The sequence below is a fragment of the Apus apus genome, chromosome 15 (genome assembly GCF_020740795.1).
Source record: "Apus apus isolate bApuApu2 chromosome 15, bApuApu2.pri.cur, whole genome shotgun sequence".
Classification (NCBI taxonomy): Eukaryota; Metazoa; Chordata; class Aves; order Apodiformes; family Apodidae; genus Apus; species Apus apus.
Window position 1 is genome coordinate 5,372,980 of NC_067296.1, and position 26,665 is coordinate 5,399,644.

The window sequence follows — 26,665 nt, forward strand, 5'->3', positions numbered from 1 at the left end:
TTTCCTTCAGTGGAAGTGTCTCTATAGTGAGCATAGACCAGAATATTCCCAGGAGCCACTTCACGGTGGCCTAAGTGTGCTCTAAAGCATTTGCCAGACTGGATACACTGATGCAAGCCAAGAAGGGTGTTTCTATAACTAGGCAATTATGTTACTGTGGCCCAGACTTGACACTTACCAGGTGAGGCAGAAAAAACTGGCTTTGTGTACACTTAGCACGTCCCAAGTGTGAAATAGAATAATTTGGCTTAAAACTTCCATCAGCACCCTTGGACTTGACAGGATGATCAGAGCACATTTATGTAGTGAGGCCACATTAATTCAGTTGTTTGTGGTCAAAATTACATACCCCAAGAGAGAGTCTTTTAGTTTTAAAACATCTTTTTAGGGAGGGTGGAAACACAGTAGTTTTTTCTAATCGTTTCTTACTCATTTTGCAGGACAGCAAAGCAAAGAAAGCTAAGAGCAAAGATAAGAAAGTCCCTGAAGTGGACAAGAGAAAGAAGCCAAAAAAAGAAGAGGAGCAGAAATGGAAATGGTAACTATCTGTCAGTGGTGTAGGCCACCCTCTGCACCTGGACTTTCCCTGTGACCTCCCATGCTGACTGAATAAGCACATCTGGCATTCTTTTTCATTGATTCATGAGGATTTGTTCTGAGTAGTTGGCTTACATTCTGGTAAGCTCTAAATGTCTCATTCACTGTGTTCATCCTCTGAAGTAGAAGTGAAATGTCTTTTTTGGTATACCTAAAACAAGAAAGAAGTTTATTACGGTGTGGGGTTTGGTTTTGTTTGATTTTTGTTTTTTTCCTTTTCTATCTGTAGAGGCTACCCATAATGATCAGATACCAGTGTTCTTGTGCCTGGAATCCAGCTCCTTGCTGACACTTCTTAGAGCAATATGAAAACTTGTGGGCTTTGGGTATCAGCAGGAATATTTAAATACGTGCAGATGTATTAACTGTATTGTAGTGGGTCTTAGCTATGCTACATAGAGGGGACAACATGAGAAGCTATCTACCTTTTTATTCTAGCTGGATATCAACCTCTCAAAGATGCTGCTGCCTCTGGTACAAAAATGAAAGTTGGTCAAGTGACTGGTTAAGTTTGGGCTGTTTGAAAAAACAAAATTTTGAAAATAAGTTTTGAATGGAAAGAACTTTGTCTTGCCCTGGATCCTAAAGTAACATCACTGAGCAACTACAGTTGTGCTTTCACTCACTCTTCAATTTTTTTAGAACCTTTTGTAAATAAATCTGAACTTTGTTGTTCATTAGGTAGGCCTGTGCTGCATCAGTAGTGCTCTGTGTAAGAAATCTGGATTATTTTTTTTTAACTATCCACAGTAATTTAAGCTATTGTTCTTGCTGGATTTGAAGATGTATTACTTGTATATTTTGAAGTTTGGCCCTTAGTACTTCCCTCAGTTTAATGCATATGTGATTTTCAAAGGTGTGTTTGTTTACTGCACTCCTGTAATCGCCTGTATTTTTATGACCTTCTGGGGATGATGTTTCCATGGGCATTTCCTTTTCTGCCATCATTTGGCTATTTTTACTAGACATGTAATGTTGGATAATGTCTTGGCATCTTCAGTCCTTTCAGGTTCAGTCTTTTCCCCTTTTACTGTCGCTCTTACTGATTCACCTTTAAAAAGAATAATTCTTCTGTAGTCTATAGTCTCTGCATATTGTTCGTTTGTTGTCACAGCTTCCTCAGAACATTGGGTCTTGCATGGTTTTTTTCATGCTTGTATGCTCCCTTAGAAGTGTGGTTTTCAGATCTCTCCCCAAAACTATCCTGATTTATTTTTTTTTTCTGAACAGTTCACTTTTTTCTTCATCCCTTTGACAGCATATTTTTAATGTGCTTTGACGTTAACAAACTTCAGGGACATGAAGCAATAGGAAACTACAGAAGGTCTCTTTAACCCTTAACAATCTGTTGTCTTTTTTACTTTGTCTCAGCTGCCCTTGCTGCTTCTGTCTAATTTAATATGCTGCTGTCACAGCTCCCTTTTGTTGTAGTCTGCATCCTTTAACAGCAAACCTTTACTGGAAAGCCGCACTGTTCTCCTCTCACTTGCCTTGGCAGCACAGTCCCAGGTAGCTGTGTTAAGCTCTGCCATTTGAGCTTACTGTGGAGGAAATCTGCCTTGGAAAGCAGGTTTTGCAAAATTAGGCAGTAGGTAACTGCATCTTTCTGCCCATGTTCCTGTCATCCATCTGCAGCTTTGTATAGTGTGTATTTGCTGGTCAGGGTTTTACCTGCACTTCAGTGGTGTCTCTTAAGGGCATTTTATGTTACATGTGGGACAATTTCCTGAAGGTCTGATATATCTTTTTTTTTTTTTTCTTGTCTGCTTCCTGAAGTGCTTGCTGCCTTGAGCATTTTCATCCTCACTTATGTGAATGCTTGATGCTAGACATTCCCAAGGCATTGGCCCCGTTCATCACCATGTGGAGTTCTTGTAGAGGTCATTTTCACACCCTGTCAGCCTGTGTAGAATATGTGATCCAAAAGTATACCTCATGAGCACTTCTCCCATCTTGTGGTACAGCAAGTTCATTTCTTTGAAATAACATACTCCTGAGGTATATTCTGTTTTTTTTTTTTCCTAAGAATCTTCTCTATTTTCATTCCTCTTGAAAACCTTCTCCAGCTCTACCTTCCTGAGCCACCTTGGTATATCCTTAGACAGGTTTGGTGTAGGATTTAGTCAAGGAACTGATCAGCAAAGTTTCAGCTGAAATAATTCCTAATAGGCAGCATTCTCCTTACTCCCACAAAATCATTTGTACAACATTGCTTTAGGAGCAGGAGCTACTTTAAGCAGTGTTGCTGTACTGAGTCTTTTCTTGTTTAAAACCAAATGGGGATGAATAATGGGCTAAACTCAGGAGGTTCACTTTTACCTTTTATCTTAACACTGATGTACAAGATTTAGGAAGGTGCAGGTGGGACTGGGAAAGGTTTGTGATCTTGTGGCAAACTTTTCTGTTAGCTTTAGGCCATGTTTCTTGTAGCCATCCCAAAAGGCACAATGTACTTCAGCTGCCTTTCTAGTACTCCTGTTTTGCATCCATCCTTTATAAATGGGTACAGGAACAGAATTTCTCATCAAGTAAAATACCAGAATGATAAATCCTCAAAAGCCACAGCTGAAAAGCAAGAATGACAAACTTATCCTGTAAAGTAGTGGCTGCTGTGAATGATTGCCTCATTTTTTCTTACTGGAATGAAAATACTCGCTGTCAGAGAGGGTAAGCTTTTTCTGGCTGGGAGGAGAGGCACATTGGTTTAGATTTGTTTATCTGGAAGGAGTTTCTGGGTGGAAAAACATAGTCCTATATATGACAAAATATTTAGATTTGTAGCTTCTAATTAATGAAAAAAACCACAGTCACTAGGAATATAAATATTTGGGATCTAGACTTCAAATGTCAATATTATTTTCTCCTATCAAGGTAGTTTACTTAAGCCTTCTTCCCAGCCAAGGACTGAAACCTGACATGCAGGTTTTGTACTGGTGGCTGAGATTGTGCACTTGGCTGTTGAAGATGTTGCTGTGATTCTTATAAGAAAAAGTCAGGTGCTGTGGTCCAAGTTGGTGCCTTTCTAAATACAGCAAAGTGCTGTGTCCCATACAGTGATTACTGCTAAATTAGTGAGGCATAAATGAAGCATTTTGAGTGTCTGTCTTTCCTCTCTACAGTGCTTATGTTCTGTACAGTGACTCTGTTACCTCTGTGGGGATGAAGTGATCTGTGTTTGTGCATGGCAGTTCCTGGGACTCGTGCAGTACATGCACATCTCTTCCCAGCTGCTGTTGCACCCAGAACAGGGCTGCTCTGTCAGGCTGACACTAGAGGGAAGCTTCAACCCTTTTTTTTATTGTCATGGCTCCTCAACAACATTGTCTGGGCAATTCAAAGACCAAGTGCTGTGACAGGTTAATGGTCTTCCAGTTGATTAATCACAATGGTAAAATAGCCTTTTTCAGCAGGGAATCCTATGCCAGCAGCATGTAGCAGTGCTGTTCTGGTCATCATGAAAGAAGTGTAGAGGGGAGGAGTGTGGAATTGGTGGCTTGTCACAGGGTACTGGGAACTGGAGGCAGGGGGCAACCCTGGCCTGGCAGGACCCCCTTTCTCTGTAGCTGAATTGCTGACCCTGTGAGTTTGTTGAGTGGGAATGTGGGGTTGGTGGTGCCTGCCTTGCTGGCTTGTGATACCTAATTCATCACATGCAGAACATTTGTGTACATTTGCTTTAAGGCAAGTTTGAAATTTTCCTGTGCTACACTGTTTTTCTTCAAATATGTTTTTCTTACCAAAGAAATGGAATGAATTTTAAATGACAGGGCAGGTTTTAGTCTTGTTCAACCAGGTTTGTTCTCATTTAGGTCATAAATGAACATCTGTTTCTTTACCTCTGCCCTTAATGGCATACTTGTCCACATCTGAAAGCAGCTGCATGATATACTACAATTGTTTGGCTTTGCTGAGCAGGCATCCCAGACCTGGTGTTAGATTGCAGCTGACTCTAATTTGGCTTGATCGTGGCTCTTTTATGAGACAGAATTCTTCCTTTTCTTAAGTCCTAAGCTTTCTCAGCTATGTGGTTTTGTGAAAAGAGCAGCAAGTGGGAGGTGAGGTGTCATCAGATAACCTGTAACTCAAGGTGTTCTGTTCATGGACATGCTGTCCTTTTTTAAAAAAAAATGGAGTGGGAGAAGGGGGAAATAATTACATGGTGACTGTGTATTGGATATTTGTATTTGGTCTGTGCCTGGCAAAGCAGTGATTGCTTGCTGATTTTCTTTAGCATACTCTTAGACCCACATAGTAATAAAACGAAGATTAGGAGCTTGAAACTGTATTGGTTCATATTTCTCTCTTGAAGGTGGGAAGAAGAGCGCTACCCTGAAGGCATTAAATGGAAGTTCCTAGAGCACAAAGGTCCTGTATTTGCTCCACCATATGAACCTCTGCCTGAAAATGTCAAGTTTTATTATGATGGTGAGTGAATCTGTGTTTCCACTTGCTGGGAAGAGAAATAAACATTCTCAGGGTATTGTGGCGTTCTTCCGGGGACTGAAGAGACGAGGAGGTGGTTTTGTTCTAGTGGTTAGCTTGAAAGAAGTTTCTGAACAGCTAAGTGATCAGTGGAAGGAAAGGAACAGCATGCTGATTTCTGCTTACTGAGTTGACACAGAGATGAACTTGTTCTCACTCTGTTACGGTGGTAAATCTCTCAGGTTCCTCAGCAGTATGAGAGTGTCTTATGCCACAGAGTCGCAGTGTAGAACCAGTAGAAGATGTAATTGCAGTCATTTCATTGCTCTGTTTTCTTTAACCTTATGATTTGCAACTTCCATCATCTGTGACAAAATTCATGATCATTTGGTGGCACGAGTGGAATAAATGACATCTGAATTTTGATACAGATTATTAGGATCTTGTAGGAATGCATGTGCCTTCAAGGACACAGCCCTCTGGTGTAAGTCATGGTCCCACTCACCATGGTGTGTGGTAGAACTAATTGATGAGGGATTCTAATATGCTGGGCTGACTGGTTGTTAGAGGCTCATGTGGAAAGGATTATAGGATGTGATGCCTGCTGGAGACCAGACTTGATGACCCGTGTGTTTCCTCTTAGTCTTGTGATCATGTTAAATGAAGGATCAAATTAACCCAGGATTGAATTAAGTGGGAGGCATTTGAATGGGTGAAAACATAATTTTTGGTGAAGGGGACATCTGCACATGGAACAATTCCAGGAGCAACGTGCTGTTTTCATGTGACATGACACAGTGGTTTTGGAATACTGAGAAATAGGTGGCATTCAGTTTCAGCAACAATCCAGTGAAACAAATATACAACACCCAATTAAAGGCATCTCCAAGAAAGCAGCACAGTGATCAGGGATGTCTACAGACTCCTTTCTTAGGGTTTGATAAGAACTTGATACAAGGCTGGAATTTTTTTCCTTTATTTTAGAATGTATGATATCTCTCCTGCTGTCTAGAGAAGGGGAAAGGAGCAAATTGCACTATGGCTACCCCATAGGTGCAGGTAGTCGTAACCTTCTCTTTTGACTAGCCATCTATTTCACAAAACCTGTAGGATTTTTGCAACCTCCTTCTCCATCATGGCCGAAATTCACCAGTTGTCTCAACAGTTACAGGGTGGCCAGGAGGGGTCTGGCAAATAAAGCAATCACGTAAGTCTTCCTTGAGAAACTAGGCAAAAAAATCAGATGTCTGATTTACACAGCAGCTGCTGAGAGCTGCTGTCTGTGCTCACGAGGCATTGTCTAATTTCAAGATGATCCTGGGATGATTTGTGGAGTCCAATAATCACGTTCTGGCTGGCCAGCCAGCTGCCAGGCTCTCAGTGGAGGAATCCATTCCTTGCCTTGAGATTGCATCTCCCTGAGACTGCCTGTTCTCATCCAACATAATGACTGCTCATTGTCAGAGCTCACAATGCCACACTTGGGAAGGGAGTCTGAAATGCCAAACCCATCTTCTCGGGCTTGACTAGGAGTGGCTGTGGATTAACAAGCTACTGCTCAGACCTTACAAGTGGCTTGAGCTTGTATGTTTTCCTCTTGATGGGGCAAAGTAGCAGAGTAGATGGTAGCAGTTGTTTCAGTCTCTTCTGCTCATTTTGTCCCCGATTGCTCTCTGTTTTTCAGTTTTTAACTCAGGTAGCTAATATTCACAGCTCTGGAATAAATATCTCTCCTTCTTTTCCAGCCCTGTCACTAACAGCCTTTTCAAACCTTTGTAAAAAAGAGGAAATTCAGTCCTTTGAAATACATTCTAAAGTAATTAGATGAAGGTGACTGAGCCTTCAGCAGTTTGGGAAGAGTATCAGTCATTTTAGCCCCATAATGTGTTGCTAATGTGGTGGCCTCTTTTAAGCTCAACTTGCAGCCTGGAAAAACCGTTTCCCTTGCTGTCTCTCCCTCCCCCATTTCCTGTTAGAAGTAAACAAATGCTGTATTTTAGGTTGCAGCTTAAAAATTGGCAGAGTTACTGTTGGTTTAATTTCATCGTGGAATACTGTCAGATTGTTGGGAAGACCTTTTGCTAAGTCCTGTTTTTGAGGGTTTATAGATCTTCAGGCTTTATAGATTACTCCCAAGGTTTAATTTTGGAGATGAGGCAACTTCTAAAAACGTGTAGTAAATCTGAAGTGTGGTGTTTTTTTCCAAGAGCACAGAATCAACAGCAGCATTTCTTGTATTGATTTTTGTGCAGTAAAATGGTTCTTAAAAAAATCCCCAGGTGTTGACTGTCTGCCACCCCATTGGGATTGTAAGTATTTCTTGCAACTAGCTGGAGATGTGAGCTGCATGCAGAATCCTTCACAGGGGTCACTGGCACCTCACGTGTCGTCAGGAATGTGATCTAGACCAAAAAGATGCTGGAGAGGAATGTTAGATATTGCAGGCACAGCTTTGGGGTTGCAGCAGCCTCTTTTTCCCTTGTGTGTTGGAAGTCTCTTCCCTGGCAGCAATCTCACTTTGTGCTGCAGTCTTGCAGATAAACTGAAGTGTGATCTCAGCATTCACTGAAAGCTCCAGACTTTCTTAAAAATTACTAGGTTTTGAGCCTGATTTGGAGGCACAAGAGTGCATCCCCACAGCACAGGGAGTGATTAGCAAACTCCTGACACGTTTCCCTGCAGTGAAGGGGAGTTAAATATTTGGCATCGCTTTCCAGCCTATTTGTGGTATATACATAGGAAGGGCCCTTCCTGGCGAGGAATAGCTAAAGGCTGGAAGGGATGTCCCAAAGCAGAGTCCCTCTGTGGGTAGGAGAGAAATACAGAGACTCTATTTCCCATATGAGTGAGTGCCAGAATATGAAATTTAATAAAAACACTTGCCTCTTTCAGTTCAAACAGCAGCATCTCCCCAGGAGTCTACACACCACTGGAGTGTCTCAGCACAGGGTTTCCTGCAGGAGGCCTTTTCCCCTTCCTGCCCTGCATCTCTCAGACCTGTCTCTTCAGTTTGCAATTGCTTTGTTTTAATGATTATATCCCAATGGAAACATTTTTTCCAAAATGTTTATGGTGAAAGTCAACCAGTTGTGCTACTCTGTTTCCATCTTGCTGTACTATGTAACAATTGTAAGAAAAGCTGTCTGTGGTAAAAATAGTGTCCTTTAAGGTAGATACTGTGGCCTTTTTCTGGCTTCAATTCCTGTTTACCGTTTTCTTTGAAAAGCAAACCTTTCTTTGTAGGTAAAGTCATGAAGCTGAGCACCAAAGCAGAAGAAGTTGCCACATTCTTTGCAAAAATGCTTGATCATGAGTACACTACGAAGGAGATCTTCAGGAAAAACTTTTTTAAAGACTGGAGAAAGGTATGCACGTAGTGCTGGGCTGCAGGGACTGCAGGCATGGCCTGTGTCCCCTCAGCACTGGGCAGTGGAAAGGGGCTACTGTTCCATGCACAGGGAAGTCAGCTTGAGGCAACTAAAAGCTGCCTCAGATGGTAGCAGTGAAGTTTCCAGTTTATCCCATAGTTGCTCACAGAGAGCAGACCACTGTAAGGCCAGCACTCTGTGTGCTCTGCTTGTCCTTTTCTCTTTGACCTTAGCTGGAGTGAGCATGTGGAAGATTTTGGGGATGGGTTATTATGATAACCTGTCTGTTGTTTCTGGGGTGGACTGAGCTCTACTATGCATGAAAATTTACTGTGTATGAAAACTTTAAGTGCTGCTTTCTTTCTGCAAGGAAATGACCTCTGAAGAGAAGAGCACTATCACCAGCCTCAGCAAGTGTGACTTCACCCACATGAGCCAGTATTTCAAAGCTCAATCAGAAGCTAGGAAACAGATGTCCAAGGAGGAGAAACAGGTACCAGAGGGATTTGTAGGAGACTTCTTGATCCTTAGCTGGCTTGTTAAACATGTTTTTGTAATCCTCTGCCTGCCTTGCCATTTGTAAGTCAGCATTTACTAGCTTTCAAATTATTTTTATATAACTGTAGGAATCTTTCCTGTGCAGCTCAGGTGAGGCAGAGCACTGTGTTTACAACTGAATCTTCATCCTGACTTTAAATGGTATTGATAGGGCTAAGGCTTCTGATCCTGCTTAGTGAAATAAAGAGAATCAGAGGTGCTGTGGACATGAGAGCCTTGGTCCCTGGCCAGTAATGAGCAGTGGATACTCTTGAGGATAGATTTTCAGTTTAGAAGCTTCTTGGATTTGGAGGGCAAAATTGTGGATGGTGGAAGGGATGCAGCAATGATATTAGCAAATAAAATGAGAGAACAAATCTTAAATGTCAGATAATTCAGGGTTGGTTTTCTTGGGGGGGAAAAGGGAGGAAAGAAATAACTTTATTTTCTAGTAGCACAGCTACAATGGCTTGTGGGGAGAGAATTAAATAGTTTTTAGATGACTGAGACTCACTGCAATGGAAGTTGGAAACTTGCCCCAAGTTCTCAGTTGCTCGTTTGCAGTGCCACAGTAATTGTCCTTTGAGTGAGGGGCCTGGTAGCTTGTAATTATGGCTTTTGTGGTCAGAGGGATCCCACCAAAATAGAGAGCCCATGTCTTCCTGCTGTGTCCATTTGATAAACATGGGTGAGCCCTTCTCTGTTCCTGTCCATGGTAGCTCTTGTAATGGTGCAGAAGTGGCTATTTCTGTTAGTTTCTTAGCTGGCTCACCAGTGCTAGTGCTGTCTCTGGGTCAGATGTTTTATATTGAGCTGCAGTGTTTTAACTTTTCTTTCTATATAATTGGAGTTCAAGCACAGAAGTATGCAGTGAAATCTCAGCACATTTTTACTGAGGAGACTGTTCTACTTAGGAGACCAATTGCTGACAGAGGCTTGACATCTGGCAGACGGGAGACATTCCTGCCTGCTTTCTGATGCAGAGTTCAAACACAGAAGTCTGAGTTTTTATACATAAACAAGATATAAAGTCTGGTGGATGTCAAATGCTGAATATAGACTATAAAGCAGCAAAATTGTGCTGGGGCTGCCCTTGTAGCTGTGGTATGTAGATAGAGGTAAATGCCTCTGTTGCAGCAAAACTGTAGGTGTCTTCACCACCCCTAATCTGTTTCCCTCAAGGACAAGTTTTAAAAGAGTTTTTGCACGTTCTGCTTTGTGCTGCTTGTTTTCTGAATGCTTTTCTGGACAGCGTGCTGCTCTGTGCATTGATCCAGCACTGGGTATGATGTGAATTTGTTTTTGAGTTGGGTCTTCAGCATTCGTGTGGTGCAGATACCAAAATTTTTCCAGTCTTGGCATTTAGAGGTGTGTGTGGTGCAGGGAATAGCATGTCATCTTTGCTTTTGGCTTTTTCCAGAAAATCAAAGAGGAGAACGAGAGGCTATTGAAGGAATATGGTTACTGTGTGATGGACAACCACAAGGAGAGGATTGCCAACTTTAAGATTGAACCCCCAGGTCTCTTCCGAGGTCGTGGGAACCATCCCAAAATGGGCATGTTGAAGAGACGCATCATGCCAGAAGACATCATCATCAACTGCAGCAAGTGAGCCCTGGATGCTTCACACTTGGCTTTGCTTTCTAGATAGGATGGCTTCTTTTTTTAAATCCTGTATAGGTTGATTTACAAGCATGTAGTAATACACATGCTGCTTATGTTGTTCTTATATGGAGGAGAAACTGAGGCATATAAGCAAAGACTGAGCAAAACTATCATGGGTTTCATTAAGAACTTTGTCATAATTTCTTCTTCATTTCTACCTCCTACATCTCCTTAAGCAGTTTTTCCTGCTAATATTGCCAGAAATTAATTTTCTTCTGGGCCTGTTGCCCTACTTTGTCCTCCTTGATGTTGGAGGCTAAGGTTTGGTGAGCTTCTCCTGATAAGTGTCCACACTATTGCAGTGTCCAGAGCTGGTCCTAGCAATGTGTGTTCCCACTACAGTGTCATTCTTCAGCAGATCCATATTGATAGCAGTTACATTTCTAATCTTTGACTGTTCACTTTGACCCACTTTATTTTTTGCCTGTGAAAAATACATGGCTGTGTTGCCTCAGTTTCTTTCCCTGTGCTTTCTTTGTGTGATTATGTTAATTACTTCCACAATTTTGATGCTGTGAAAGTCTCTTTAAATAGTTTTTATCTTCTGTTTTGTAATTTTATGCAGGGATTCCAAGATCCCTGCCCCTCCACCAGGACACAAATGGAAGGAGGTCCGGCATGATAACAAGGTTACCTGGCTGGTGTCATGGACTGAGAACATCCAAGGCTCTATCAAATACATCATGTTGAACCCCAGCTCAAGAATTAAGGTAAAGATCTAGTTTAAAAAAATCATCTTACTGGTCATGTTTCCAAGAAGCAAATGTAGCTGTTTGCTAGGAGAGGCAGGAAGTCAAGCTGTCTTGCTGTTTCATCCTACACTGATTGGAAAGCATAAGAAATTTTCAGTGTTTCAATTCCCCTGAAAAAGGAGGTCTACAAATGCTGCACAGGAGAGCAGATGAAGTCTGGAAAATATCTGTTGAACAGCATCATATTGCCATTCCTAGCAGGAATTCTTTACTCTCTGTATACATGAAAGGAAGCAATTTCTGCAATAACAGACTTGCGCTGGTGGATGTTTTACCTGCTTTCGGCCCTAACTCCCCTGACCATGCAATGAAATTCTAACCATGAGTTGCTGATTAGTCAATTGTAAAATTAAAAACATGGCCAGGTTAAGGAGCTCATGCCTGAAGGACAGCAAAACCTGCTGTGGAAGCAAAATACCAGTCAATGGATCAATTCCATAAGCACTGATAAACCTGTTGAACCATAAGTAGCTTTCAGTTTTGAGGGTAGGATTTAAGTTCTTCTCATTAAGTCTATATTGAAGAGATTTTTTTTCCTGGATTGGAAACAAGGGTTTGGTCCTACAAGTATAGAGGAAAAATCTCTGTTCCTTGTGAATTCATGGCCTCTTTTTTGCCATGGCTTGCATATATAATAATGATGATGAGCTGTTGATGTTGCTTTTACGTTTTATGGGTGTTTAATTACACAGCTGAGAGAACATAAGTGTCATCTGATTAAAGCAGAGGAAACCATTTGTATGTTTAGAAGCATAGTATCTTTTGTGTCTTTATGGTTGCTTCCCTAGAAGTGTTTAATATCATGGAAATCTGAATGACCTGCAGCTGTGTGGCAGCACAGTTTGAAGCCGAGCTGTTCAGCAGCAAAATCTCCTTGCTTTTGTACACGGAGACCATTTGCAGCACACAGACTTGCAAGGCCTTGAGATGCAGATTAGAACCAGTCCTCTGCCTGCTTTCTGCTGCTGACTCTCTTCCAACCTTGTCTGCAGGGTGAGAAGGACTGGCAGAAGTACGAGACAGCTCGGAGGTTGAAGAAGTGTGTAGATAAAATCCGAAACCAGTATCGGGAAGACTGGAAATCCAAAGAGATGAAAGTGCGGCAGAGGGCCGTGGCGCTGTACTTCATTGACAAAGTAAGGCTCCTCTCACCTTTCCTGTCCTGCTGGGAATACTTGGGAATGCCTTGTGCCTGATCCTAAGGCACAATTCAGCCCAGTTACTAAGGTATCCTGAGGCTTCCTGATGGGCAGGCTTCCGTCTCCTTTTCCTTCCCATTACCTGGAATCCAGAGCGATGAACTATTGTACTGAACGTGGCTATTTCAGGCAGCATTGTTTTAGTTCAGGCAAAATTCACAGCCTGGTTCCATAATTGCCCAGTTGAATTACTGGGAAGTTTGTGTGGGGGCCTTTTGTCTCCAGCTGTTTCAGTTTTCCTGCTGGGAATTTCTGCTGGTTTGTCACCTCTTTAGTTTGAGGTCACAGTCATGATGTTTCATAAGTATGCTAATTTTTTCACCACAGCATAAAGAAAACTGCTGTTGTATTGATCCATTTAAAGCTACTTAAAACCAGTTCCTAGCCTTTTGATTATTTATTCATCCTAAAGTGTCCTATATGGTATTTAAAATGTATTTATTTAGTTTGTAATGAAGACGTAGGATAATAGATGATCAGCTGAACTTTATCAGGTTGAATTCACGTGGAAGTCAGTTTGGTTTTTAAAAATTATCAAGCATTTTGGAATGGATTTCCACTGAAGTATCCTGGTAGTCTGGTAGATTTGTGGTTTTAGTGTAGGGCTATTTAAACCAGATTTAAAGAGACTTAAGGTTGTTTTTATTAGAATTTTGTGTCAATTTTATCCACTCAAATGCTTTTTATCCCTTTTTCTCCTCTTAAGGACACTGCTGATTCTAGGCCAGTGTCTGAAAGCTTCCAGCATCTGTACATTACTGGGGTGGTTTGAAATGCTTACCTCTCTGTTTTGATACAAATGTAGCTTGCCCTGAGAGCTGGTAATGAAAAAGAAGAAGGAGAGACAGCTGACACCGTGGGCTGCTGCTCTCTGAGAGTAGAACATATCAAGCTGCATCCTGAACTGGACGGCCAGGAATACGTGGTTGAGTTCGACTTCCTCGGGAAAGACTCCATCCGATACTACAACAAAGTCCCTGTTGAGAAGAGGGTGAGGCACCTCCACAGTTATCTTACACAGATGGAATTGCAGGACAATGTGGTCAACAGAGTTTTGGTGGCAATTACACGGTGCTTTGTCACTGATCAGATAACTAGCCAGAAAATAAGTCAGTTAATGTTCTTCCCTTTTTATTGGCAATGCCATAGAAGATAAGGTGGCTGGTGGTGTGACATAATCCAGCACAGGAGATGTTTAAACATCTTAATGTCTTCCCTGTGGTGTCTGTGTCAAGACTTGGCTTAAGTAACAGCTATGCTAGATAAGTTTCTTGAGTCTCATTCTGGTCAGCAGAGTTGGTTTTGTCACCTGTAGATGGTAGAGTTCTAGGCCCACATAATAAGAAATACCATAAAAGGTTCCTAAACACAGTTCTGGATGGCACTGTTAAAGTAGCAGCTTGACTGTTGCTGTCAGGATAGTAGCTTCCCTGTCACAGTGGGTTTGTTCATCTTGGAGTTGAGCCCTCACTGAGGTAGGTCTTGATTTTGGGTGCTCCAGAGCAAACAGAGTAGGTGCACTGGCACTTCTGGCCTGTGGGGCTGAATATCTACCGATCAAGACCTCTTTCCTAGGCAATGTTAATTCCTTTATTTGTCTGTCATTGACTAATTTCAGATCTGCTGAGAACTCAGTCTCATTACAGAATAAATCCCCATCCAGCAGTGTGAACCTGATGAGCACTATCCAAAAATACTTCTGTTTTTGTGGGTGTAACAGCTTTGCATCTGGCCCACAGTGCTGCAGTCTGCACTGCAGTATCTGTTAGATACTGCATGTATAACACTGTGGTATTTGTAACAACAATCAGCAGAAAATGTTTGCCTCTTGGGGAACAAAGTAACTGGAAAAAACCAAACAAAACAACAAAAAACAAACTGCAGCTGTTATAGAAATGAGCATGTGCTGAAATTCTTATTTCCTTTGAAAACATTTTTCATGTTTAAATGTATTGGTGTTGGTATCTCTTGGTGTCTCTTCTTCAGTGCTTACAATGGGGAATATATTATTGTGGAACTAGGAATCTTTGTATAGTAGATGTCTATAGAAGAGCTTGTGTTGTTGGGAACTGGAGATCTGGAGCACACAGAGCTGACATTTGTGTCTCCGTATAATCAAAGATGCTTTGATTATTCTCCCTACCCCAGTGAGACTTGCATGAAACATTTAATGTAGCAATGGGAAGGGTTGGGTTTTGGCAGCTTCACGCCATGGGAAGTGGCTCAGGGGTCTCTTTGGCTGGAGTAATGATGGAGAGTAAGGGAAAGGTGGTACCTCTGGCATCTCTATTAGGCAGTTAAGCCAGAGCAGAATTGGGTCTCCTGCAATCTTGATCTAAAGGATGAGGATAAAGGGCACTGGATGCTCAGAACTTGTGTTGCTGCAGAGGAACCTTCAACACGAGGGTAGTATTGAGAGATGGGTCTTTGCCTGCCTGGAGGTAACATCCAGCATCATCACTGTTGCCTGAAAACAGTTGCAGTGGTTCCCTGGCAGTGTTGCTCCTTATGTATTACTGCTCCCCAGTGCTGTCTGATCTGTGTGCCTGAAGCTACTGGTTTTCTTTTCCTGCAGGTATTTAAGAATCTTCAGCTGTTCATGGAGAACAAGCAGCCTGAGGATGACCTCTTTGACCGCCTCAATGTAAGCACCTAGTTAATGGTGAGGGGTTGGTGGTAGGGAACCACGAACAGGCTCACTCTGCACCAGGCAGCAGCAGCAGCTCTTCTGTTCCAGAAGTGGATTCAGTGGCAGTTTTCTTCCAGAGGTGGTTTGAGTGGCCTAAAAGCAGCAAGAGACTGTGTCAATCCAGTGTCACTGTGCCCACAGGTTCCTGAAGCAGTGGGCTGTGGTGCTGGAGCTTGGCTGGCTCTGGCCTGGGGAGGCTTCTTCAGAGTTCAGAGATTATGATCAAGTGAGGTGACAGATTTTCAGGTGCCATCCCAGCTGCACATTTGGCTCTGTGGGAGCACTGTGGTGGTTCAGGCATCTTCCCTGGGATGGAACGGGCACATTCTACCTGTGGGGAACCAAATCCTGCACACTGAATGAAATTTATTTAACCACTTGTACTTGATACCAATCTTAATACTTGTTGGTTCTTTGTTCACTTCTCCTGTGGTTTGAATACTATTGTGGCCATTCTGTTGTGGTCAGGTGTGGGTACACCACGCTTCAGCCGTGAGCTGCATGTCTTTGTCAGCAGTGTGTACAGAGATGTCACAGATGCTGTGGTCAACTCTAGTGCTAACTGTCATCTCCTTTCTGCTTTCTTAGACCAGTATCTTAAATAAACACCTTCAAGACCTTATGGAGGGACTGACAGCCAAGGTATTCCGTACTTACAATGCCTCCATCACGCTACAGCAGCAGCTCAAGGAGCTCACTAATCGTAAGTCATGTCCTTGAAACTCTGAGGGGAACAGATCTTACCCTTCAGCACAGACCTGGCTTCCTTGGCTTGCCCACAAGTCTTGTATCTGTACACCACTTCCTTGTTACAGTTTTCTCGGTCTATATGTCAGACAGCTGAGGTGTGACCAAAGACCTGCTGCCATTCAATCTTTTGGGGTAGTGGAGAAGCCCAGCACTGGGGCAGGGCAGAGCTGACTTGAGAGAGCACCAAGGTGTGCCTGCTAGTTCATGTCTGTCCTTCACCAAATCTCTCAGTTGCTTTCTGTTAATTGTAAAAAGCTATAGGTGGCAGGCAAGGCAGCTGCATCTTTGACAGCCTCGTGTTTCTTGGCTGCTCGTTCACAACCTCTCTGTCCACCACTGGTAGCTTGTACTTTAACAACTTCACAAAGTGGGCACGTTGGACCTGTGAAGCCCAACGGTGTCTTGAGCAGTACGGTCCTGCTGTCCTCTGCTCTGAGCATGGATGTGCTTCCCTGGCTTCAGTGCCAAACACTGTGTTACTGTTGAAGAAACTGTCCCAGAAAGCGTTAGGGCCCAGAGTGGAAGAAACCAGACTCTTCCAACTTTAATTAAAGTGCAGTGTTGAGACTGGCTGATCAGAGGGGAAGGTCAGCTCTGCAGTGCCTGAGAGCTTGCAGAGTTGGTGGGCGCCTGGCTGGGACTGCACAGCCCTGGAGAACTTGTGTGTTCACCTCTTTCTTGTGCTTTGCAGCGGATGACAACATCCCGGCGAAGATCCTTTCCTACAACCGTGCCAACAGGGCAGTTGCCATTTTGTGTAACCACCAGAGGGCTCCGCCGAAGACCTTCGAGAAGTCCATGATGAACCTGCAGAGCAAGGTACCCCCAGCCTTGCCCAGCTCCTGGACTGGGGCAGAGCTGCACATGCTGCATCTCAGGAGTCACGTTTCCTTTCACTTGGGGTGAAAGGGAAACCAAGTCGGCTTTTGCCTGTCAGGAGTTGGTTAGTGCTGCATCAGAGTTGGGCCTGCTTGGAGAGAAGGACTCCAGAGGCAGAGTAGTAAGCTGAAAGGGTCACTTTTCAGTCTGAGTCACCTTTTACTTCTAAAGACCAAGACCAGACCCTTTTTATCTGCCCTTCATCCCCATAGCTGTGTGTTCTGCTGCTATTGAAACTTGGGAGCAGCAGTCTCTACCTCTGATTTGTGTCCCCTAAAGAACCCAGAGTGGGCTTCCACTCCTGTCGTGTGAGTCCCAGGCCACTGTCAGTGCAGGCTGTGTACATGGTACATTATGCCCCTCTGACTTGACCTCTTCCTTTGCAGATTGTTTCTGATGAATGCCCTGAGGTCCAAAGGGGTTAGGTCTGTTCCTGGTCTGGTTTTAGAATAACCTTCACAATAAGAATTTCTGGTTTGGCACTGCAGTGTCCCCTGCTTCTGTAACACCTAACATGGCTGCCTTCACCCTAGATCTTAGAGCTTGGGGTCTGTTTAAGGGGAATGGTCCAACAGGGGCTGCAAAATGCTACATCTCCCTGAATCCTGAACTTACTGGAGAAGAACTGCCTGCAGCCTTAACAGCTTTCAGCCTGTAGGATTTGAGGCAAGAACTGATTCCTGCTGAGGGAACAGGGGTCATCCTACAGTGTTACCAGCAGAGAGCTGATACAGTTGGGATACAATGGAGGCAGACAAGCTGCCTAGAGGGGCTGCTGGCCAGTCCCAGGCCAAGCCAGTTCCTTTGCTTGCTTGGTTATAGCAGTGTGAGAAAGCTCCCAGCACCCCTTTATCTTTGGAAATGAGTGGGGCCTTGTTTCTGAGGGGAGTATTTCACCACACAAGGCTCTGCAGCAAACTGGACAGGCAGTGGCCTAACTGTGCTGCAGAAGTGGGTCTGAGCGCTGGTAGATTCTGAATGTGGTCACAGACTCTCTCCCTTGGGTCATGCTGCCCAGGGGTGACTGCCACAGTTACCAGCAGCTTGTTCTCAGTGCTGCTGTCTGGTTTTGCCTCTCCTAGATCGATGCCAAGAAGGAGCAGTTAGCTGATGCCAGGAGAGAACTGAAAAGCGCCAAAGCTGATGCCAAGGTCCGGAGGGATGAGAAGTCTAAAAAGTAAGGCTGCTGTTACTAGGCTGTGCAATGCTCCAGTTGGGTCTATCACCCTCTGTTCTGCTTCCCCAGCCTGTGATCTGGGAAGACTTCCGTAAGCTTTCTTGTCCCCTCTTCATTCTGTGCATGAAGAAATGGCCTTCAAGTTGAGGACCACAGGGCATTTCCTGACATAGTCACTAGCATTAGTCTTCACTGTCTCTTCACCCTCCAAGCTGTGCATCAGCCAGTGCTCAACCACCTTGCTGCCCAGGACCAAGCAGTGGGTAGCATTGCCATCTGTATGGGGAGCCAGGAGTCACACAATTGTACAGGCACTTCTCTGGGTTCTGCCCTGCTCCATTGGAAACCCATGGTGCAGATTATGTCCTCGAGCTCAATGTGGGCTCTGCAGAACAGCCACAGGGGTGCTGAGTTAAGGTAGCTCTGAAAGCAGAATCACAGCATGACTGTGTCTTAGGGGGATAGGTGGGCTGGTTTTAAAGTGATGTAGCATCAGTACAGTTCAGGCTGTTGCTTCCAGTCCTTTAAAACAAAACTGCTGTTTAAGATTTCTGCTCTGCCTCTTTGAAAATGTCAGTTCTTAATTGCATGTGCTGAGTGTTTTGTGTCACCATCTGTGCTGGCACAGCTGCCCTTGGTGTGGCTGGTGGTATTGCTTACCTTGAGCAGAGTCCCTTTGGGTTCCCACAGTGCTGCCATCTCATATCAAGTCTAGCAGGGCATTAGGAATTAAATGCTTTGATTCTTTCCCACCCCAGGACAGTGGAGAGTAAGAAGAAAGCAGTGCAGAGGATTGAGGAGCAACTGATGAAGCTGGAGGTTCAGGCTACAGATAGGGAGGAGAACAAGCAGATTGCTTTGGGCACCTCCAAACTCAACTATCTGGATCCCAGGATCTCTGTTGCTTGGTAAGCACCTGCTTGGGGTGTGCAGGAAGGAACCACCCCTTCACTTCTGTCTTGTCCCCCCAGTTAGCAGACAAGGGCTGTGGCCAAGAGCAGTGCCTCTCCTTCCCTTGGCCTTCCCTTGCATCTTCAGATGGTTTCAGGAAGTTATAACAGAGTCTCTCGAGGCAAGTGTAACAAGCCAGCCAAAGCCTCCCATGCTGGGAGGTGATGGGTCAGAGAACCTGCAGAGTCTAACCCTGGGAGGCTGGTCATGCTTGGCTGGGTGGTGTGTCCTGCAAAAGAGTAGAGCTTAGGAAGGTGCTGGGGGAGAGCAGGGCAGCTCTGCACAGTGAGGGTTGGGAGCCTGTTCTGCCTTGACTAACAGCATCTCCTCTCCTGCAGGTGTAAGAAGTGGGGAATTCCTATAGAGAAGATTTATAACAAAACCCAGCGAGAGAAATTTGCCTGGGCTATCGACATGGCAGAGGAAGACTATGAGTTTTAACCTGGTTTTAATGAGCTGAATTTTATGGGGGGAAAAAAAAAGGGGGAGTAGCCTGGTTTTTAGGGAGATTGATAAACTGTGAGCCTTACTTGTCCTTGGATACTGGGGAAGGGGGAAGAAAGGGGCAAGTGAGCATCGGATAAAACAGCCAACAACTTGCAGAAAGCATAACCTGGAAATATCCTAAAGGAGCTGAGCCAGTTGTCCTATGGACAACTTATTTAAAAATGTTTCAGAGATCCAAATTCTAGCTGTCTGGTTTGTGTGGTTTTTCTCTTTTGAGGCAGGGCAAGTGGATGGGGGATTTGTCAACCTTCCGCCAGGCAAATTCACCATCACACTGAGAGCGTGGGAATCTTTAGCTACTGTATACAAAATCCAATTATATTGGTGCGTTTTTACAGTTTAGGGTTTTGCAATAACTTCTATATTTTAATAGAAAATGGACTCCTTAACCCCTGCCCTTCCCTCCCTTCTCCCGCCCCATTTCAGAATTTAACAAAGAATCAAAAATAAAAATGTAAGGAACCCAACGCACCTGTTACAGTTGTCACTGTAGTCATGGAAATACCCAAATCTTTTTTTAAATTTTGTTTTAATTTGTCACTTGAAACAGTCGTGGCATTGGAACATAAATTACAAATACCCACCACATTTGTTCAGAGCAAAGCGTGCTGGGAGATCGGCCTCCTGACTTGAGTGTTCCTTTTTTAAATGTGAATTTTTATTTCTTTTAATTATTTTAAAATATTTAAACCGTTTTTGTTTTGTTTGGGTGTTTTGTTTTTTTTTCTTCTTGATCTTAAAGATCGTATAGATTTGGGGAGTGGGTGGGGGGAGGGGACCATGTGATGAGGAGATGCATGTGGAATTTGAGGGCAAATGAAATTGGCAACCAATGACATTCCCATCACCCTTTGTTCTGAACACACTCTGTATACTTCAAGAATATCTACTTTTTAGGTTTGTCAGACTGTTTTACCTTTTCCCCCCTTTTTTTCTAAGCCCCACTCCCCTCTTTTACTTGAAAGATTTTATTGTGTAAAAAGAAGTTTCACAGGTCAATAAATTTCGAGGGAAACGAGCATCGGTCCAAAAAGGAAAATCAAGATTTTAGGGCTTTTATTTTTTTCTTTTGTAATTGTGTAAAAAAATTTTAAAAAATTAAAAAGCAGAATTTTAATGTGAAACCTTTTTTTGCTATAATCATTAGTTTTAGAGGCATCGTTAGCGTAGTGTGTGTGCGAAGACCATTTCCTGCAGCCTTTCCTCAACAAGTATCTTCTATTTTTATCATGAATTCCCTTTTAATCAACTGTAGGTTATTTAAAATAAATTCCTACAACTTAACTGAGTGTTGGTGTCTGTGTTTTCTTTCACCTCGGGCCCTGGGCTTTGAGGTCCCTAGGTTGGGGGGCAGGTGGTGGGTCTGGAACCATGTTTTTTCTGCTGCCTCCACAGCAAGATGTGGAGCCTTTCCTTGGGGAACAGAGCTGCATGGAGGATGTTGAGGGCAAGGGGCAGGTGGGTTGGGATTGACCCAGCAGTTGTGTCTTCATCAGGAGGGACTGGGAGCATGTGGATTCATAATGATGCCAAGGACCTGAAATGAAGCACCTGGCCATGGCTGGATTTTGGAATCCACAGCTGCTCATGTTGCCCTAATTTTGAATAACTGCTCATTGCTGTTTGCTTGTGGTGAGTCGTGGTGGCTCTTGTGGTAGGTCTGTATGAGTAACCAGACCCTCAGTGGGTGGAGGAGTTGGTCCTACAGTCTGTGGGTTTTGGAGCCCTGAGCATGTGGGGTGTTTTGGAGCCCTGGTGAGGGGCACAGAGAGCTGACCCTGCTGTCCCACCAGCCTGAGATCCTGCTGCTTGCTCATGAGTTCACATCAATGCTCACCTGATTTCCAGATCCCTCAGCTGGGCTCCCTATGTGGCAGTTTGCTTGTCTGGGTTGGATTGTTACCACAGAGGAAACTGCCTTGAATAATGTGCTTAAATACCAGCAGCCTGACACTCCAGGCTCCTTGGGTGCAGAGCTGCCCAGTTCCTGTTCCCAACCCCAGCAGGAATTGCCTGAAGGATTTTAATCCCTTTTAATAAGAAGCTGCTTGGTGTCTGCTGGAGCCCTGGTCCATGTGCAGCCTGCCCTCCCCTGCACAGAGTGTAGCTAATTTCACCCTCTGTAGCTGATGGGAATGTTCTCTGCATTGACCTTGTGCCCAGGAGCCTGGAAGCCACATCCCCACTGACCAAAAGCAGGTGAATTACAGCCCAGTGTTGGAGCAGGGGAAGAGAGGAGCTGGGCAGGGCTGCTGGGGCTGAAACTTTGCATGGAGGGGGCTGCGCTTGGGTGCCCAAGGATGGCTCAGCACAAGGAGCTGGAGTTGGGGGGTTGAGGGCAGGAGCTAGTCTCCCCTGTGTTGAGCAAGGTTGGGATCCAAACTCCTGCTGGAGAGACTGGATGTCAGGAGCTGGAAGTGCCCACTGCTGGCACTGGGGAGACCCGTGTTCCTCCTAGGTGGAAGGATGTGGTCTGTCACTGCCTTGCTCTGATCTTTCCTGCTGACTGACCTGTGGTCACTGTTTCCGTGCAAGCCCACCCCAGCATCAGCTCGCTTTGCCCCCCAGGAGTTGTCTTCTCACCTGGTCCTGGGAAAAGCCCTTCCTGGTGCAGAGGAGAGCAGGAGCAGGGGATGTGGTGAGACCTAAGCAGCTTTCCTGGTGTGGTTTCTCAGCTGCCTTTTATTAGCCCACGACCCTGTGTGGAAGAGGATGGAGTGAGAGCAGCACCCCCCCCTTCTCTTCCTGGCCAGGAAGAGCAGGAGGCAACACAGGGACAACAGGGAATGATGCTGATGCATCCATCTCCCTGGCACTGGAGAGCAGCCCAGGGCCGGGTGTCCTTGGGGAATCTGGAGCAGACACGTGCCCTGGCTCCTCCAGGAGCACCTCCCTGTCCCCCCAGTGCTGGTGCAGCACTTGCTGGGCTCCCAGAGCCCGGGGGGTGGCCGAGGGGCCGGGCTCAGCCACCCGCAGGAGCCCCGGGGCAGCCGGCCCTGCTCGGGCTTCCTGCTCCCATCGGCAGGTTTTCAGGCGCTTGGTTGTGGCTGCAGAAACTCGCGTCTGGCAGGAGGCACCGTTTGCTCTCTGGGGCCTTTCCAAGGTGCAGAGGAGAAAATGCCAGCAGAGGGGGGAAAGGGGCTCTCATTGTGCTCCCGACCTGCCCGTGCCTGGAACAATGCAGCCTGTAAAAATATCCTTTCTATTTATACAGCCCTCCCTCCCCGCCTTCAGACCTGGATGAATTAAATTCCCATCCCCTGCTCTGCTGAGCAGGGAAATGTGCTTCTCATGAACGCAGCAGGATGGGATGTTCTCCCACAGAGTAGGATTTCCCCCCCCCCAACACTGGCAGATCTCCCAGGGCATGGGGTGGCCACAGCCAGGCTGGGGGGTCTCCGGCCTTGCTCTGCCTGGAGGTGGAAGGCTGGGCTGGAATCCCAGGTTGAGGGGTGCTGTGCCTCTCCCTGTCAGTGGAAGGGAGAAGCATGTTGGTGCAAAACCAGCCCTTGGAAAGGCACTTGGCTCCCTCTGAATGCTGGGGAACACAGGTGCTCCCCAACAGGCTCCGTCCCGGGCAGGGTGCTGAAGAGGATTTAATGTGTATTTTTGCCTGTGGCAAGCAGGGTGAAGACCACACATCCCACACTTAAAATGGAGAATTCCCAGATCTTGTTGACTCGCTGTGCAAAGAGGGGAATGGCTGTGAAACCTGCCCTGTCCCATTTTGCATCCCACCACTGCAGTGCCTGGTCCTGCCCCGGTGCCACTGCCCCAGAACAGTTTTCCTGCCCTGCAGTAGGGCTGGTGTTTGGTGGCAAGGGAAACTGAGGCAGTGGTGAAGTGTCCAGTGGGGGGGCAGGGAGCAAAATTTAGGTTGACACTGGATCTTGTGCATTGCAAGCCCATGGCCAGGGCCCTGTGGCCAAGGGAAGGCTGCAAACCCAGCAGGTTGCAGCCCCATCCTCCTTGAAGTCTTAAGAGGATTCAGGGGCTGAAAATTGAAACCAGGTGAATTCAGGATATTACCAAAAAAAAAAAAGTGTTTGCTTCCCCGGGAACACCCTGGAGCTGGGACAGGGATCCTGGAGCTGTCCTGGGCTTCCCATCAGGTGCTTTTGTATCATCCGGAGGGATCTTGCAATGCCTGGAAGGGGCAGGAGGCTGCCAGGGGCAGGCAGCCCTGCCTGCGGGCATGGCTTGGCCCCAGCTCCTCGGCGAGGAAGCCGCAGGCACGGCAGGCACGGCGCCAGCATCCACAGCAGCTCTGGGCCCCCGGCACGTCTGCTTTCCATCCCCGGCAAAGATCCGCCCTGCGCTGCTCCCCCTGTGCTGACAGCGGCCGGGGGGGAGCCCGGCACTGCCCTCCCTGCGGGTTTTCCAGACCCCGCTCGCTGCAGGGCTGGAGGAAGCAGCTCTTCCCTGATGGTGATTTTCTCAGCCCGTGGGCCGGGTTCTCCTTTACCCACCCCAGGCAGCACAGAACAGACGGGAACAAATAAACAACCCGGAGTGGTGCATCTCTCCTGGGGACTGCAAAATGCTCAGGACAGCTCGCTCGGATGAGGTTTGGGCACCACCTCTACACACACAGTCCCCAGGGCAAGAGAGGGATGTGTCCATTCCCAGACACTGCTGTCAGAGGGATGCTGGGCTGCAGGGACCCCCTGCACTCACCCCTGGGGTGGCCTCAGGGGTTTGTTTCCTTGGATTTTGCTCCCCAGCCAAAGAGCAAGGCCCAGGCTGTCTTTAAGCTGGAGGTCACCTGGCTGTTACCCTGCTGCCCATTCAGGATGAAGCTGCTGCATGAATCCCACAGGATGCCAAGGAACAGTGCCCCAGGCTTCAAGGCAGAAGGGAAAACCCCTTCTCCCAGCAATGTTTGCAGGGGGAGACTTGCAGAGCCCACCCCCTCCACAGCCATACAATGAACGTGATCCAGGGAATTTCTTCAAAAGTGAAGTTGTCTGACCCACTGTGGACTGAAGCGTGGGCAGGGTGGAGCAGGACAGGGTAACAGGAACAGGCTGGAAGTTTTTGCTATTCTGAGGGCTGGAGGTGACTGCCCACAGCCTGAACAGTTCAGGAGCTGGGACCACGCAGACAGAAGTGGTTCCTCATGATGTCAAATTAAACTGTGACATTCACGGACACAGGGAGTTAATGCAAGGCTAAAAAGTGATTAGACAAACCTGGAGAAGAAAAAACATCCATTGCAGACTCGTCACTGCAAACCATCACCTCCATGCCCTGGCTACCCAGTGCTCCTCTCCATCACTGGGAACAGGCGATGTTTGGGAGTGAGGGAGTTACCTTTTTCATTTCTTTGATGGCCAAGCTCCCTTCTCAGGTTTTGCCCTCAAAAACAAGGGTGTGCCCATAATGTTCAGCTATTTTAAGACCACTGGGAGCCGGCTGCTTCCTGCCAGTCCCAAGCGAGGCTGTTACACAAGCATGGAGCAGCTTCCCTGGGGGGAGCAGGGCAGAGGGTCCCACACTGGTGGCTGGGGCTCACTCAGCCACCTCAGAGCTCCCACCAGCAGGGTCTTGCAGCTCTACCTGGGCTGAGCAGGTCCCCAGTGTCCTGCCACCCCTGGTCAGTTCTGTAAGGGCAGGTTTAGGTTTTTATCCCAGCATGTCTGTCCTTGCTGGCCTTTTTAATGCCCAGATATTGGCTAGAACCCTAAACAACCCCAAACCCTGAAGGGCTGCTTGTGTGTGTGCACATATGTGTGTGCTCGTGTCTCTTTGTAGGCAGGTGGAGCAGTGGGACAGAGAGAACTGCTCCCATTTGGGGTGCACTCAATGATGGGAGCCTCACTTAGCAAACCATGCCCCTTCAGACCCACCCATGTGCTGTGGGGTGAGATAATGGCTGCTGAGTTGTGTGCTGCCTTGCTGTGGTCTGCAAGCACACGTGTGTGTGTGGATGGATGGATGTGTGTATATTGTATACACATGCATATATATATATTTATAAAACAGGGTACATCGCCTCCAGCCTCTCCCTGTAAGAAATCCCTGCCTGCGGGGGGGCTGTGCCGCCCTTCAGGCAGGCTGGCTCCTGGGCCACTCACCCACCACCTCACCTCGGTGTTTGCACAAGACCCAGGACACTGCCTCCTGCCCAGGGCACCCAGCCCGCCCTGATGGGGAGCAGGGCACGGGTGGGCAGGGAGGGAAATTGCAGGCTTCAACCACAGCAAGGGAGCGAACCGCCCTGAAACACATCCCCATTCAGCCGCTTATCCCCTGGCTAACCCCGCTTTTGCGTGGTCTCCTGGAGAGCCTCTTGTGACCCCCCCTCTCCCCACGCATCCCCCAGGACCCAGATGCTGCCGCCTGCCCTGCAAACCCCCTCCCGCTTCCCCTGCCGGCTCCGGCCCGGCTGTGATTTGCGGGGAGGAAGCCGTGGCCGCGGCCAGACGCCGGGCAGCGGTGCCAGCGGCGGCCAGATTGAGGAGAATGTCCCCGGGAAAAGCCACCCTGCCAACGCGGCAGGGCTGGGGGATGTCCCCCCGGAGGGCAGGGAGAGGACAGCAGCTCCCAGGGCCAGCCTGGCCCATGCCCTGCGGGGCTGTGTCCCCGCGTGTGCCCGCTTGCCCTGCCCAGCCCCTAAGGGTGGGCTCGAGGGGCGGTGGGGCAGTGGTGGGATGCTGGGGGGTGGGGGACAGAACCCCTCGAGCCCCGTGGCTGTGCACCAAGGGGAGGGCCCACGGGATGCAGCGCTGGGGGATGAGGCACCTCTGGGACCCCAGGCGGGTGACTCCACGGGGTGCGCTGCGCACCCGGGACCCCAGGCGAGTTGTGCTGGGGGCGGGGGGGGGAGGCAGGGCCCCATTGTGTCCTGTGCTGCGGGGTGCGTGGCACACCGGGGACCTGTCTGTGTCACCTTTCGGGGTGCAGGCTCCCCCGGTGCTCCCGGCGTGCTTGCGGGGTCCAGCGCCTCCCCGGTACCGCAGACCCGCTTGTGGGTTACGTAGCACTGGGACCGCTGGAGGGGGGGCACCGCGGGCTCCCCCCTCAAACCCCTTGACACCCCGAAACCCTGCAGGGATGCAGGACCCTTCCCAAGCCCCCTTCAAGCCCAGCCGGGAGGAGGGGACGGGAGGAGATTCGCATCCCCACGGACCCCACACGGGCCCCATCCGCGGCGCCGCGTCCCCGGCCCG

General features: G+C 47.0%; 1 protein-coding gene across 1 annotated transcript in view; it reads left to right on the forward strand.

The window, feature by feature from the left end:
• The window catches only part of TOP1 (DNA topoisomerase I), a 66,087-nt gene extending 45,306 nt beyond the window's left edge, over positions 1 to 20,781 (forward strand). The window contains exons 8-21 of the mRNA XM_051633017.1: positions 441 to 538; positions 4,907 to 5,022; positions 8,263 to 8,384; positions 8,758 to 8,880; positions 10,345 to 10,532; positions 11,155 to 11,299; positions 12,334 to 12,477; positions 13,346 to 13,531; positions 15,116 to 15,184; positions 15,818 to 15,932; positions 16,671 to 16,798; positions 17,941 to 18,035; positions 18,794 to 18,943; positions 19,325 to 20,781. Of these exons, the coding sequence (XP_051488977.1) occupies positions 441 to 538; positions 4,907 to 5,022; positions 8,263 to 8,384; positions 8,758 to 8,880; positions 10,345 to 10,532; positions 11,155 to 11,299; positions 12,334 to 12,477; positions 13,346 to 13,531; positions 15,116 to 15,184; positions 15,818 to 15,932; positions 16,671 to 16,798; positions 17,941 to 18,035; positions 18,794 to 18,943; positions 19,325 to 19,427 (1,782 nt within the window). The 3' untranslated portion in view covers positions 19,428 to 20,781. The remainder of the gene's footprint in view (positions 1 to 440; positions 539 to 4,906; positions 5,023 to 8,262; positions 8,385 to 8,757; positions 8,881 to 10,344; positions 10,533 to 11,154; positions 11,300 to 12,333; positions 12,478 to 13,345; positions 13,532 to 15,115; positions 15,185 to 15,817; positions 15,933 to 16,670; positions 16,799 to 17,940; positions 18,036 to 18,793; positions 18,944 to 19,324) is intronic.
• Positions 20,782 to 26,665: the final 5,884 nt, after the last annotated feature.